The sequence below is a fragment of the Gopherus evgoodei genome, chromosome 5 (assembly GCF_007399415.2).
Source record: "Gopherus evgoodei ecotype Sinaloan lineage chromosome 5, rGopEvg1_v1.p, whole genome shotgun sequence".
NCBI classification, from domain to species: Eukaryota; Metazoa; Chordata; order Testudines; family Testudinidae; genus Gopherus; species Gopherus evgoodei.
The window spans coordinates 104,935,107-104,951,535 of record NC_044326.1 but is presented as its reverse complement, the minus strand read 5'-3'; the positions used below and the strand labels follow the sequence as shown (position 1 = coordinate 104,951,535).

At 40.0% G+C, this 16,429-nt stretch overlaps 1 protein-coding gene across 1 annotated transcript in view; it reads left to right on the top strand.

The window, feature by feature from the left end:
* LOC115652371 (bifunctional heparan sulfate N-deacetylase/N-sulfotransferase 3-like) overlaps positions 1 to 14,683 on the top strand; it is a 114,210-nt gene extending 99,527 nt beyond the window's left edge. Inside the window, 6 exon segments of the mRNA XM_030564314.1 lie at positions 3,565 to 3,735; positions 8,723 to 8,795; positions 8,798 to 8,831; positions 13,092 to 13,194; positions 14,468 to 14,476; positions 14,478 to 14,683. Coding sequence (XP_030420174.1) covers positions 3,565 to 3,735; positions 8,723 to 8,795; positions 8,798 to 8,831; positions 13,092 to 13,194; positions 14,468 to 14,476; positions 14,478 to 14,588 — 501 coding nt within the window. The 3' untranslated portion in view covers positions 14,589 to 14,683.
* The last annotated feature ends 1,746 nt before the right edge of the window (positions 14,684 to 16,429 follow it).

Genomic DNA, 16,429 nt, shown 5'->3' with positions numbered 1-16,429 from the left:
AGTGCAGAAGTAAGGGAGGCAATACTGTGACCCCCTCCCCCCCGCAACTCCCTTTTGGGTCAGGACCCCCAATTTGAGAAATGCTGGTCTTCCCCATGAAATCTGTATAGTATAAGGTAAAAACACACACGAGATCAGATTTCACACTCCAACTTAAATCCAGTATCAGCACCAAATATTTTTTTATTACACCCAGTAATGTTTAGTACTGTATTTTATCTCAGAGTTCAATTAATATTATTGAAGTACCATTCTTGCTACCATTCTCTTTTGGCATCATAACAAACAAGCCAGGTTAATGTTGAAGGGGAACTTTGAATATCTTAACTCAAATTTCAGAGTGGTAGCCGTGTTAGTCTATATCAGCAAAAGAACGAGTACTTGTGGCACCTTAGAGACTAACAAATGTATTTGAGCATAAGCTTTCATGGGCTAAAACCCACTTCATCAGATGCATGCAGTGGAAAATACAGTAAGAAGATATATATACACAGAGAACATGAAAAAATGGGTGTTGCCATACCAACTATAACGAGACTAATTAATTAAGGTGATCTATTAGCAGCAGGACAAAAAAAAATTTTGTAGTGATAATCAGGATGGCCCATTTCCAAGAGTTGACAAGAAAGTGAGAGTAACAGTAGGGGAAAAATTAGCATGGGGAAATAGTTTTTACTTTAGGTAATGACCCATCCACTCCCAGTCTTTATTCAAGCCTAATTTAATGGTGTCCAGTTTGCAGATTCTCATTGGAGTCTGTTTTTGAAGTTCTTTTTTTTGGAGAATTGTGACTTTTAGTTCTGTAATTGAGTGACCAGAGAGGTTGAAGTGTTCTCCAGCTGGTTTTTGAACATTATAATTCTTAACTTCTGATTTGTGTCCATTTATTCTTTTGCATAGAGACTGTCCGGTTTGGCCAATGTACATGACAGAGGGGCATTGCTGGGACATGATGGCATATATCACATTGGTAGATGTGCAGATGAACGAGCCTCTGATGGTGTGGTTGATGTGATTTGGTCCTATAATCGTGTCCCTTGAATAGATATGTGGACAGAGTTGGCAATGGGCTTTGTTGCAAGGATAGGTTTCTGGGTTAGTGTTTTGTTGTGTGGTCTGTGGTTGCTGGTGAGTATTTGCTTCAGGTTGGGGGGCTGTCTGTAAGCGAGGACTGGCCTGTCTCCCAAGATCTGTGAGAGTGAGGGATTGTTCTCCAGGATAGGTTGTAGATCGTTGATGATGCACTGGAGAGATTTTAGTTGGGGCTGAAGGTGACGGCTAGTGGCGTTCTGTTACTTTTTTGTTTGGCCTGTCATGGAGTAAGTGACTTCTGGGTATTCTTCTAGCTCTGTCAATCTGTTTCTTCACTTCATCCAGTAGGTATTGTAGTTTTCAGAACGCTTGATAGAGATCCTGTAGGTGTGTGTCTCTGTCTGAGGGACTGCAGCAAATGCAGTTGTATCTTAGAGCTTGGCTGTAGACAATAGATTGTGTGATGTGGTCTGGATGAAAGCTGGAGGCATGCAGATAAGTATAGCGGTCAGTAGGTTTCCAGTATAGGATGATGTTAATGTGACCATTGCTTATTAGCACTGTAGTGTCCAGGAAATGGATCTTTTGTGTGGACTGGTCTAGGCTAAGGATGGAAATTGTTGAAATCATGGTGGAATTCCTCAAGGGCTTCTTTTCCGTGGGTCTAGATGATGAAGATGACATCAATGTAGCACAATAAATAGGGGCATTAGGGGACAAGAGCTGAGGAAGTGTTTTTTCTAAGGCAGCTATAAAAATGTTGTCATACTGTGAGGCCATGTGGGTACCCATAGCAGTGCCGCTGACTTGAAGGTATACATTATCCCCAAATGTGAAATAGTTGTGGGTGAGGACAAAGTCACGAAGTTCAGCCACTAGGTTTGTCGTGACATTATCGGGGATACTGCTCCTGACAGCTTGTAGTCCATCTTTGTGTGGAATGTTGATGTAGAGGGTTTCCACACCCATAGTGGCCAGGATGGTGTTTTCTGGAAGATCACCAATGGATTGTAGTTTCCTCGGGAAGTCAGTGGTGTCTCAAAGATATCTAGGAGTGCTGGAGCATAGGGCCTGAGGAGAGAGTCTACATAGCCAGACAATCCTGCTGTCAGGTGCCAGTGCCTGAGGTGATGGGGCATCCAGGATTTCCAGGTTTTTGGATCTTGGTAGCGGATACAATACCCCTGGTTGGGGTTCTAGGAGTGTGTCTATGCAGATTTGTTCCTGTGCTTTTTCAGGGAGTTTTTGAGCAAATGGTGTAGTTTCTTTTGGTAACCCTCAGTGGGATCAGAGGGTAATGGCCTATAGAATGTGGAGATAGAGAGCTGCCTAGCAGCCTCTCATTCATATTCCGACCTATTCATGATGACGACAGCACCTCGTTTGTCAGCCTTGGTTCCTGAGGCTGTGAATGGCATTGTGTTCTGCACGGCTGAGGTTATGGGGCACATGATGCTGCTTTTTCCACAATTTCAGCCACATTCAACTGTAATTTACGAGTAGACAAAACAATAGTAAATGCCTAATACAGTTTCCAAGAACATGGACCTATATCCAGATAGCCAGTGGGAATTTAATTTAATTTAAAGCAGAGACGGGCTAATCAAACAAGGTTTAAGGAGTCAAGGAAGATTGTGGTACTTATCATCAATCCAGTTAGTTCAAACTTGTTAGAATATAGGTCTGCTTACTAATAATAATAACAGGAGCACCCTATAGACAAAATTTCTTCTTAGTAAACCCGACATCTCATTGTAAGTTATTCAGTAACTACTATATAGTATTCCATCATGCAAGTTTGTACCTCACTTTTTGATCCATGAAATCGTAAATACAATTATTTTATCTGGTCTTTTTCTATAAGTATTTCTATAATGCCTATCACTATGCCATCTAGTTACATGCATGGGGTGTTTGAAACAGTGGGATCTGTCTGGAATGGACCAGAACCTGTCCACTCTGTTCTTAATTGTTGCCTCTTATTTCAAAAGTCCCTTTTCTTCTGGTCTTCTGACTACAATAGGAATTTGACAAAATGAGGAATAAGTAGAAACTGAATAAGGATCTCAGGATCTATATTATATATTTTTATTTTATGGATTTGTTTTTGTTCCTGTAAGTAGAAGTTATCTATCTGATAACACATCAGTGAAAGCTTTGCTGGAGTAAGGTCTGAAGATAAATCATGGTAAGGACTTCAAGATTTGGCTGCATAAGTAGAGGTTCACCATATTTGAGTTTGTTATCCTGGGTTGTTTACGCATAAGCTGCCATTTCATTAAATGAAAATGTGTGCTAGTTTGCTATGCTAATACTAGTCAGATCTTTTGATAGTTAATAGTGGTGTTATTCTTACCTTCTCAACAGTTTATCTAATATAGGCCAAGGTTTCTTAAGTTAAATTCACTTGTAATGTAATTTAATGAGTCACAAACAGGTCCTATAGACCAGTGCCCACATATATTCTGTCCCATTTCTATGACTCTGGACTCCGGTGTCCATGATGTTCTTGTAACTTACCTTTCTTTACAGCATCAGCGATCTCATGAAGACCTTGCAGCTCTAAAATTTAGCTTCTATCAGGTAATCACAGCTGGACCTCGAGCCCCATCAGAGCTTAGAGCTCTACAGAAGAGATGTCTAGTACCTGGATGGTATGCCACCCATATAGAAAGATGGCTAACTTATTTCCCAACTTCTCAGGTGAATAGAGTGTAACATTGTGTCTTATTTCATATGAATTTGATATCTTAGATTATTCACTTTTTCTAAAGTCTTCATTACTGATTATTACTATTCATGAATTTATAGTGTGTGTGGTTTGGGGCACTGATTATCCAAAACCTTGTTCTGATTGGTTGGCGGGGCCTTCTGGTGATGTCACAGCCATGCACTAACTCCTGGCACTTTCATCAACAAAAAGCAACAGGAACAGCTACTGAGGAAGCTTCAGGACTGCTGCTCCTTGCACCCCTCTTGCACACTGAACTGTCTTTAACACTGAGTTGCTTTCTTGTTTTTTGTTTTAATCTTGTCACTATCTGGCACCCTATTGGCTGCATTGGTGAACCTGTCAGAAAGCACAATAGGAAACCCAGTGCTTCAGAGTGCATCAGGCATCAGCCATTTGATACCCCATCAGGGCTTCCAGCAAAAAGCATTGATGAGAAACCTAATGTATCATGATAAATTGCTGGATGTGCTTGGTAATGCTTCTGCCCTGTGCAGCATCAAAACTTTGGCCAGCACTGTGAAGTATCAATGCATTATCCACCCCGATGGGATCAGAGGAGATTTAGTGCACTGAACACTGTGAAGACTTGAGGATATAGAGGCTTGAGTCTGGAACTGGGTATGCTACACAGATAAATAAAGACTAAGGCCCATTAGTCATTAAGTGCTTCAGTGTCTTCATCTGCTCATGAGTTCAGTGGTCCTTCCATGAGCTAATCTTTCACTGCTCACTTCACTGGGAACTGCCAGTGTATCACTACCTCTGTGCACACTGGTGCCTCTGCAATCTCTGCCATCACTGGGTTTTGGAACCTGTTGATGCTATTCAAGGTCCTCTACCCATCACACCTCTTCCAGGTCTGTCAGTGCACTGTATCAACTGCTAGTATATTGAGAGCCACCACTCCCCTCCCAGCTTATTGGTGCATGGCTCTGTTGAGTATTGAGTATTTTGGTGCATTTAGAAGCTACAGTTGGCACTCCTGTCCCTTTGACTCTCTGTATGTTACACAGTGAGCCTCAAAGGGTTTGTGTTTCCCGATGTGTGCAATTCATGAGACAGGGTGTGCTTATCTCAAAACAGATATCACTTAATGAACCTTAAAAGTGCATACTCCTGACAAACCTCTGAAGACCCATATTTCACAAGATATCTATCTGCCTACACTCCAAGCACATACCTTAGACGACATGCAGTCACAAGTCCCATACTCCTTTTGGTGCATAACATAGGGGTGGCATACATCACATTACCCATGTCTTGTTGATAGGCTTTGTTTCTGGCATTGATATTTCTGAATGCTGACACTGTGAAGCACTAGTTCCGAGCACACCCTCTAAGGGCTTGTTTGGAAGAGAGAATTTATCCAGAGGCTACAACTTCTGTTTTCCCATGGTGTGAACAAAGAAGCTCTGATGCATCTGGCTGGTGATATTGTCTACATGTTCTTTTAGGGATCCAAATTTGCAGAGTCCATAGGATATACAGTTGTGTAATACCAGCATAATGATTTGATATTCTCTACACTCTGTTTAGTTTTAATCTCTCCAAAGGTCTCGTGTATGTCGGTCGTGTATGCATTCTAGGATAGGTCCTCAAGAGACATTGGATTTCATATCCCTCAGTGAAAACAAATAATTGTCTATCACCACTGACTGACTCATTGTTTCTGCGTAAACATAATGAATATAATCAGTCATATCTAAATTTGCTATTGAGTACAGTGTGATTAAAATGGTTATCTGATGCAGATCTATAATCAGCAAGTGAGCATAAAGTTTAGCCTTAGATGCAAAGAAAGACTGGAATTTACCCAGCATATCCCAACTGGACCAAATATATATATATGTAGCCAGGGCTGGCGCTTCCATTGAGGCTAACTAGGCAATCACTTAGGGCGCCAGGATTTTCGGGGGGTGGCATTTTGCCAGGGGGGGGAGGCAGCAGGCAGCTCTGGTGGACCTGCCGCAATCGTGCCTGTGGAGGGTCTGTTGGTCTGCAACTCCGGTGGAGCTGCCGCAGTCATGCCTGCGGACGGTCAGCTGGTCCCGCGTGGCTCCCATGGACCTCCGGCAGACACGGCTGCTGCAGCTCCACCGGAGCCGCGGACGAACGGACCCTCCGCAGAAATGGCTGCGGCAGCTTCACCAGAGCCACGGGAGCGGCGCGCGGGGTGGCGAAATGGCCGTGCCCTAGGGTGCGAAAAACTCTAGCGCTGGTCCTGTATGTAGCTTATATGGGGACACTACGTGAGTAGTATATTTTCTTACGTGTTAGACTCATATGAGGTCCAATATTCACCCACCTATGAACTAATGTGTACATTATCTTCTTTCATATCTTTATTGTTATTATTATGTTTACCCACATTGTCTAATTTTGAGGTCAGCATGTTCTTTTATTAATGAACAAAATTGTTTTTCTGATGGTTTTTCAGCACCCTGACCACTTTTGTGGGGGAGCACCTTATAAAATTAAAATTATTATTGTTATTGTTTATTATTATAGTCAAAGATATATAGGTGATGCAGGTATCAACGCAAATAGCTAAAATTCCCTGATAGTTTCCATTATAATAATATCTACCTCTTATATAGAGCTCTCCATTGGTAGAGCTCAAAGCACTTTACAAACCCTGTTTCAGTTGTTAGAGCTCTGCCCAAAATTTAACCATTTGGGATGAAATTTTCCATGCCAGGCATCTGTGTCAACTGAATTTTGAAGAAAATTTCAGCAAAAAGAATTCAGTCATTTATCAGAACAAGATCGGGGGGAAAATGCATCATTTACCTATGTTAAAAATTCTTACAAGTTTGTTGAGAAGCTCTAGTGCCTCCATGCTTTGGATCAAGGACTTGAAATTTGGCACAGGAGTTGCCTTGATGCCAGGGATGTAACTTTTGCCAATCCTGTGAAAATCTACACAATTTGGTCAAGTTTTGAGCCTCTGGAAATTTTCTAGTAGAGACTGAACATTCCATCTGTATTGGCATGCTTCATCTCAGGGCTGCGAGGGGCAAAGGACTTTCTCTGCAATTGCTGCTCCTGACAGACAGGGGCTGCTGAAGTGCTAGGCCCAGAACTGAGAGGAGGAAATCAGTCTATCCTGTTCTATCATTGAGCCACTGCTGGCATCTGGCCAGCAAAGAGCAAAATTAAGAGAGGTAGGAGCTAAGGCTAAGGTAGGAGCTAAGGCTAAAGGCTAAACTGGGACAAGGAGCCAAAAGGGGAGAAACTAGGATGAGGAACTGAATGGGGGGACCAGGATGGGGCATGGAGGAATTGGAGTGGGAGACTGAGCCAGAAACTGGGGCAGACTGGAGCGGCAAAGGCACGGAAGAAGTCAGGCATGCAGGAAATGGGCAGAAAAGGTTGCAAGTAGAGTACACTTCCTTCAGAATCAGGTATAGAATATAGGACTCCTTAGCTGTACAAATACTTAGCTTGCGGCAAGCTGGGTTTTAAATCTACCCGCATTAGCCTGGCATGCGCTGAGTGTCCATGTGGACCTTTCTGCCCCTCACAAAGTTCCAAGTGCACTGTGATCTCCTGTTTCAAAGCAGGGTAGATCAAAGTGCACTAGGTAACTTCTAGTACACAGCAGCAAGGTCCACATGGACATTAGTGTGCGGCTGGCTAAAGCGAGGTAGATTACAGCCCCGCTTGCAGTAAATTAAGTTTTGTGTAGAGAATCCCCAAGGTTTAGCATTCCTCAGCTGTCAGCAAATAGCTGTGACACGCCCATGTAGCAGTGTACACAACCTGCTACTATCAGTCTGTTAGCTGACGTGAACAGAGGGCTGTGCTGTGATCTAAAGTTCTAACCTTACTGATGAAATCTGTGGGAGTCAATATGGGTTCTGCATGGTGGAATTACTGTTTGTTCAGTTTGCTTTTTTAAAAAAATCTAGGAATTACATACAAAACCACTACAATAAGAACCTTAAGGTTGCAGGTCTAGCACTCAAAAGTTAGGAAATGCCAGAATTAATTTTGACCATGCAAGTAACTCGGTACTCTGGCAATAGGAATTATGATACAATATTTAATTATATGAACACATGCTATTTTTTTCCACAGAACTGCTGCCTCACTCACTCCCTTCATTCACTCGTCAGTCATCCTCCCCTAAGCCACTCCCTAGTCCCAGTTCATTCAGCCATCTCCACTAAATCTAAAAACAAGTTCTGATCAGAAGTAGAGAGTAGCAGAAGCTAGGAGAAACCTGCTTTGTGTGCAACAAGCTCTCCTTCACATATGATGGCAAACTCTGATGGGGGGAAAAAAGGGTCTTTGAAGAGTTGTGAGTGAACCATCTCTACAGTCACAAAAAGCAGCTTTTCCACAGGGAAAATCACTGGGTTGTCAAGCAGCCAATCTGGACTGAAGATTAGCCATCTCCTATCCACTGTGCACCACAGCTGCTTCAGCTCCCACTGTTCAGTCATGGGATCTTGGGCACAAGAAGAAACTAGTGCGTGGCAAAGGATGAGAGAGCTGATGCTTCCTTCAGCAGTGACCATAACTGTCAATGAATTAGCTGATACTCGGAAAAAGAACACACATGTGGCTCAGAATATCTTCCTCTCATTTATGTGTGTGTATGTGGGGGTGGGGGTCATCTTATTTTTTCCAGATATATTAGCTTGTATTTGCCAGGATGAAGGTCATTTAATTTCCTGCCAATATTTGTAATCTCACTAGGTCCTTCAGCATTATTTCTCTTTCCTCAGTGGTGCTCACAACAGCTTCCAATAAAATTTAATTTCAGAATTAATTAGTGTGTCATTACCCTTCTCCCAGATCATTAATGATAATGATAAATAAGACCAGACCTGTTACCGTTCCCTGGGGCACCTCTTTTCCTCTTAATGAATGAGCTTGACATGGGTGAAAGTTTTAGTTTGAAGCTTGAAATATGATGAATTTTAAATACAATATTATTTATTTTTGCAGTTGCTAATTATTGATGGACAGCAGCTGAGAATTGACCCAGCTACCGTGATGGATGAAGTGCAGAAGTTTTTGGGAGTTCTCCTCATTATAATTACTCTGAAGCCCTAACGTGAGTTATTCATAATTAACGTAATGGAATATTAGCAATGGAGTGATTTAAAAAGGAAATAATCATGCAACTGTAGTTTTGTATAAAGAGTCTGAAGAGAATGGGTTGCATATTCCCTGTAATTATAATTTGCTGTTATTCATTGAATTTTTGTACATCTAAATGTATAATGTGTGTGTGTGAATGTGCGCTCCGCACTCCTCAGACAAACCTCGGCACCTTGCAAGATTAGGTTGTTGAGACATTTGTTGGGTGTAACAAAATGGGGTTGGTTCTATAAGCAAAATCAATACAAATTAATAGCCACTAATACTTCTCTGACTAATTTGCATGCAAGCCCTATTACTAATGCTAGTTCCAGGCAACAATATGTATTTTTCAATGTCTTACCCTCTTTAATTTCCGTGGAAAAATCTGGCCTTGCTTATGTGCTGATTAGACATGAAAAGTACATTTTCTTTCTTGCATGCTTTCAAAACTGCTGTCCAAGTATCATTAACAACATGTGGAAAGAATACAACTCAGAAGGATTATATTTTCTGTTAATATATGCATTGAGCCAGGCATTAACATGGTGTTTAAATAGTACAGAGATGGACACCTGACAGATAAAACAAATATTGGTTTGTGAAAATTGTGTTTGGATTTTGGATGGATAAAAGAGAGAGATGCCTTTGCATCTCTTTCCTCAGCAGCAAAAGATTCACCACGCATAAACAGAATGGACAGAAGGCTGGTTTTCCTTTACATTCAGTTGCATGAGACTCAACAATATTAGTATCAGGAATGTAAAACTACTCTCTGTATAATAAACACTCATGTACACAAATCCTTTGGAATCAGACATTTAGATTCACTTGCCCTTAAATAAGATTGATAACCTTAGGCTGCTTTTTTGAATGTGAGCTCATTGTCTGTTTTTATAAGATGCTCTCAGAAAAGAATTCTTTTCTTTCCTAGACATTTCTCTATTAATGCTTTCAGACAGTTGTGCTCTGTTCCTTTTTGTGGCGTATGTAGCAAAACAGATTTTATCTTTCAGGAGATAAAGTCAAGTGTATTATAAAGACATAATGGACCCAATTCATCCCTGGAAGTAACTCTGTTGAAAGCTCTGTTTCTTTGTACACCAAAGGCCTTGACCTGGATGCTGTGAATATTATTCTGCATCTAATTCTGCAGCAGGATTTTCCTTCTTGTCTACCTTTGAACACAGATAATGTTCATTTAACATAACTGAGATTCAGGCAATTTTTTTCCGTTACTTTGACCCCAATTCATGCTGCTATAGCTCCATTTAAATCAGTTTAGTTATACCAGTAATGAATTCGGCCCTCTGTGTCATTTGGTTATTGATCTATATATATAGTAGAAAATTCCCATCTCTACTTGTACCTACAAAATTGCAATAGTGTAATATGAAATAAAATATAGGTTATTTACCCAATGAACTCAAAACATTTTACACCCCTTTAACCTTCACAAAGCCCTTTGAGGTTGGTAAATATTATGCTGCCTAGTTTACAGAAGGTTAGATGGAAGCACTGAAAGTGAATGGTAGACTAATAGTGATGGACACTGTCTAAAAATCTGTATAAAAACAAACACTTGCCTAATGGCACACAATCAGTGACAAAGCCAGAAGAAGAACCCAGGAGTGCTGGTTGCCAGTCTCCTGCTCCACCCATTAGATCATGCTAGAAGATATCAGCAGTTTGAAGTTGATGAATTTATCCTTAAAACAAGTTGGCTGCAATATTAGTATTTCTATCAAGCAATTAAATATCTTGGGATATCAGTCTTTTTATTAACTGTGGGCTTTGTTTGATGCCTATCACTTTTATACTACGGTTTGTCATGAATTTATACTATCATCTGCTGTCACTTGAGAGGATGTTCCTGTGGATGAATTGTCTTTTAATTAACTCTGTATGAACAATACTTGCACCATTGATACTTCAACAACTGCTGTCCCATTAAATTAAATTACAATGTCTCTGTTTCTTTAGGGTAGACCCAACTTACGATTTCCCCACCCCTGGGGAAAATATGATATATGATAGTGGATTGTGGGTTCCTTCCAATCCACATGCCCTGAACTGACCATCTCCAGGAACAGTCAAGATGGTGCGCAGCCATTTTATATAGCAATTGAAGGCAACTGTACCCTTTACAAGTACATAAACTGAGCTGAAGATTTGTCTCTAAGCCTTCAAATGAGAGGAATTTTGGTGGAAGACTGTAGCTTTAACCGTGCAGATGTTTAACTGTGCAGATATACCTCTGTTTCTGCATGGTCAGATGGAAATTTAACAAAAAATTTAATAAAATGAATAATACTTCAATAATCCACATATCTTGGATAATTTAAAGGCACTTTGCTTCGTGATGTACATGGGATCCACTATAATTGCTCACTTCTGGAAATATGACTCCCATGAATCTTTGTCAATACTTATTGCATATAGTTTCTCATGCATCAAACAGGTGTTACCTGTGTCCATGCTACTGCCAAAGCTGTGCCCTTGATCAGTCATGTACAACTCCGATTGACATCAAAGAAATCGATTGAAGGCATAATATGGCCTTTGAAATGTACTCTAAAATATATGATCTGTTCAACCGTGTCCAGATACAGCTCCATTGACATTATTTATTAGTATTGTTTGATTTGATCTATAAAAGACACAAAGCACCTATCCAGATCTCTAGCCCAACGTAGTTCATGTCTGTACACAGACATGTATATTTTGTTCTGGCTTGGTGAATATCCCGGCTGGCTGCATAGAGAAGTCATGTTAAAATAAGCATGTGCATATAATGTTGATGCAAAGAGCTCTTAAGATGTGCTCATCTATTGGTGTGAATCACTCATTATGCTGGCAAAGAGGAGAGAAGAGTCTAAGAAACCAGTTTTTCTCCCAGTGGAGTTTTGACACTGACATTGATGGAAGCAAGATAGGGTCCATATACCTTGTGAATTAAAAATAAGGCATTTTAATGTTAACATTACTGTACAGCCAAAACCCTGATAATGTCATCACTGTGGAATCTCACTGTGAGGTACATCATCACACCTTTAATCCATTGCTAGACTGACACTGGTGTAATTTCAAAAGCCTGAGAAAATATAGTGGGGGCTGGGGGAACCACAGAGAGACTTTGTTTATTTCTCTGTGGTGCCAATAGGTAAGGGAGAAGCCCAGATGGGGTCCCCCCACCTGCAGGTCTGACCAAGAGCAGACACCATATTTTGGGCTCCAGGCTCTAAGTGCCCACATGTGGGCTGGGGGAGGAAGAGCAGGGCTCCCAGGGGAGATTCAGCCCTCTGGAGAAAAATCTCTTCACCTCAACAGTAATCATCACAACCCCCTGAACCCAATTGTTTGTCCTCATCAGAATCTGTTTTCTTCAGGTTAAACAATGGCCATTCATCCTCTCTAGTGTTTGGTTGTTTACTCCATTTTTCTTACACAACTACATCACTGCCAGCCTCGTTCTTTCTGTCTTCCATGTTCCTCAACTGCCTTTTCTCTCACCTCACTTCTTTCTTCTTCCTGTCTCCCCCTCCCCTACTCCATGCGTAGTCTCACCCATCCTTTCTTTTTTCTGCTGCCTTACTCCTATTATCTTACCCCATCCTGTCCTCCCCTTAGCCGCATATATAGTCACTTTGGGCCTGAGTCTGCCACCCTTACTCACAGTGAGGAGTACCTTATTCTGTAACTAGTCACATAAATATCCATGGAGCTAATGGACAAATCAGGTAGTATTCAAGATGAGTAATGGTTGCAGAAGTTGACTCTTAGCTTGTATGTTGTATCCCTTTTTCTCACCCTGTGTCTGTCTTGTCTATTTAGATTGTGAGCTCTTCAGGACAAGGATTGTGCCTTCTTATGTGGTTTGTAGAGCCCCCAATGAAATGGGGCACCAATCCTGTACAGCATCTTTGGATGCTTCTGCAATTTAAACATTAACTATAAATAAAATTAAATAGGGTCTATATGTGCCTAGATTCAATGGGATCTGTGTTCAATTATGTGTGCCCTAGAAATCTATAGGATAGCTAGGTAGCCTGTTATTCTTTAGTCTTTCCTCCAAAGAAAAGCATAATTTGCATTAGTGCTAAGGGGGGTCCTGCCTGAATAACAAGGAGAAAGTGGACTGAAATATTAAGTTGCTGAAGTGATAAAAAAAATCTTAGATTGAACATATTTGATCTGTTTGCTGAATTGAAAGTGTACAAAATATTCATTTCAGGTTCGATTCACATAAAGGTTTCTGGTGTCAACTCCTGGAAGAAGGAAAAACCAAGTGTCTTGGAAAGAGCAAAGGCAGAAAATACCCTCCTATGGATTCAGAGGTAAACCATTGTTCTTCTGGGCAATACAGCATTTGAATGGCTTTTAGGAGTGCCTCACTCACACCCATGGGACACCCCATGACAAAATTATAACAAGAACAAGAGGATAAATTTACAACCTATAGTTTATTTGTATTAACTCTCCCTACAGCCGAGGCCTTTCTGATACCATGTACCACGTGATCATTTTGAACCTTTTGTATAAAGGGTGAGTATAATGGCCAAGATGTCTCCAGATTAACTTACCCTGAAATTGTTTTTTAAACATTTTCTTCATATTGAAAACCTAGTAGCTCTCAAAAAGCTGCAACACAGTTAAACATCCCAGCCCCTCAGCTGAGCAACCACACCAGCAACAAGCTCAAAACACATGGGTTTGTTGCAGTTGTGATCAGACGTGTAAGTGTGAGGCTGTCCTCTGTTCTTCCAGTCTGCTTCATTTTTGACTTGTCAGGCTATTAATAGTTACACATGTTCTCGTGGCAATTCATTTTTAAGATCAATTAATTTTGGTATCTATCAGTTGGAAAATGTTCCTTCAGAAATGTTCAGATAAAGTTACTTTCACAGGCCTGATAGCTGAGGTCCAAACTCCTGCTTCTGCACAGAGGAGGGGAAGAAATCTCAGCAAGCATTTGGAGCCTCTATTTTTACTCTGGCCTTCTCATACTGAACTTAACTTAGTCTGAATGAAACCTGAGTGAAGAGCTCAAGACTTGGTCAGTAGTAAGTACTATTGTACTTACTTATTGTACTGTAGGCCTGATTTTATTCTGATGCTAGTGTAAATCAGGAGTAACTCTTGTGAGGAGAATCAACCTCTGTGGGGTATTTTACTTATTTGTATTATGTTTGTCTATCCTAAATATCTCTGAAAAAGACAAAACTGAAATACTATGAGGTTATATTCTGCCCTCAGTTACACTGATGTAAACTCAGAGTAGCTTATTGACTCCAGAGTTACTCTGGATCTATATAGATGTATCTGAGATCAGACCCATGATCAGTTTCTTTGATCTGAGATCAGACCATGATCAGTTTGATGAATAGTTTGGAATTAACTGTATATCTACTAAAATAATCCCCTGCAACTCAGCTAAATAGAGTATAGATGCTGTGTGCAATAATACATAGTATATAGGAGAAGTCTACTGCACAGAAGAAAACATGGCATAGTTTACATCTGGTAAAACAAACTGCAAAACTCAAAATCTATTAGCATCTACAGTACACTATTTTACTAAATAAAAATGTCTGGTTTTTTATCCATCAGTGTAGGGCTTTTTCTGTCAAGCTACTACAGAGATCACAATGTGGAACTGTCAAAACTCCTGCACAAATTGGGACAACCCCTGCCATCATGGCTGAGACAGGAACTACAGAAAGTGAGATAGCATTGAGAGGAAGCTTCTTGAAATCTCTCTTCCATACTTCAGTCATCTTACCTAAAGCCTTCAATAGCTACCAGAAGGCAGGTGTAAAATATACCTCTTCAAAAGAGAATAAAAGAATGAAGTTCTTTCCATATGCTGGCATGTGGATGGTGAAAATGTTTGTGTCTCTTAGAACTCTGGAGGCCTGCAGGTTTTCTCTTCGGCATTTCTGGGCCTGTGGAATTGTTGTAAACTACTGTGCGCACATGTGGAAGTCAATAGTAACTGGTATAAGCTTTAAAAGCAAGCTACATAACCTGTCCAATTTCATAGTAAATATTTACCCTTTTATATTCAAACTTAGGAGTGTTGTGTCTCATGTAAGTTTTGTAGCCCATTGTTTGCCTGCTCATGATTTTTCATTACTTTTTTATTATTATGTGTCAATACAAAACAAAAAACAAAACTAAGAAAACCCTGTATAACACACAATGGCCAGATCTATTCCTGCCTTTGGAATCTGCTAACCAAATTTTGAACTTAAAATAAATGAACACAGTTGAGGAATACAAACACATGTTGCTTAGGTGTAAACAATAGGACAGAATATGTATTGTGAGCCAAATCCTGAAGCCACAGGCTAAAACACTGTAGCAAGAATGATGTAAGAAATATGGCCCTGCTCTGTGAGGAGGAAACCATAGTTTGCTGTGGATCCCTTTCAAGTTCAGATCTATGCTTTTAAATACTGCATCTCCATACAAAGTCTGCTGAAACAGCAACAGAAAAGGAATATAGACTATTCTGAACAGAGACGACTATATGTTTAAGAAGAAAACTAATTAGATATATAAAGCACAAAGTTAAAAATAAATTTACATTGTAATAATCTGAGTGTTAACTTATATCACTGTGAACCAAACCATAGCACTGCAATGAACAAATGACTTGAGTAGATCTTTCACACCTAGCTCCTGTGAGTTTGCAAGTTATGGGGCCTAGATTCTGATCTCACACTGCTGTAATGAGGAGTAACTCCGTGAAATCAGTAGACTTATATCAGCGAAAAAACTGGTGTGAGAACAGAAACAGACCTAAGATTGCCATTAAGATTGCCTTAATTTACAATATATCTTGTCCTGGTTTTGGTGTGTTGAATTTATGTATTTATTTGATGTGTGTTTCCCAAAATTCCTCTTATACTGACTGAAAAGTGGTGGCATCTCTCATGCCTTCCAATTTAATACATGCAAGTTGCAAAAAACTTCTTTCCCATGGGGGATATATTTTTTAAAAGTTCTGTAATTAAACAAATGAGTAAGTTAAATAAAAATTAATACCGTGTGCAGTCATGATATAGAATTAGGTTCCAGCACTGCAAACACTTAAGTATATGTTTAAGTTTACACAGTTAAACAGCACGCCTACTTAAACATGTGAGACCAGGGCATAATTATTAATACTTCAAAAAATTAGGAAAGAGATCATTAAAAATATGAGCCAAATTTAGCCCTCATGTTACTCCACTGAAATATGGCTCAATGTGTTTTAAAAATGCCCGACAGCTAATGAATAAATACCCAAAGTCAAAAAATGGGCATGGTAGGTTACCCCTCCCTGCTCCCTATGTATACTATCGTTCCAAATGTGATGCTTGGTTCCATAACTACATCCCAATATTGCTTTAAAATGGGCAGTTAAAAAGTACATCAAATGGTGGGAAAAGCTTTTCTATGTTTGTCATAAACCATACAATTTAATTTTTATGGTAATGGGATGGAAACCAGTTTATTGTTCACTAAATAGAAAACAGATGTTGAGATCGTATTGTAATTCTAACTTGTAACTTTTTTTATTCATGG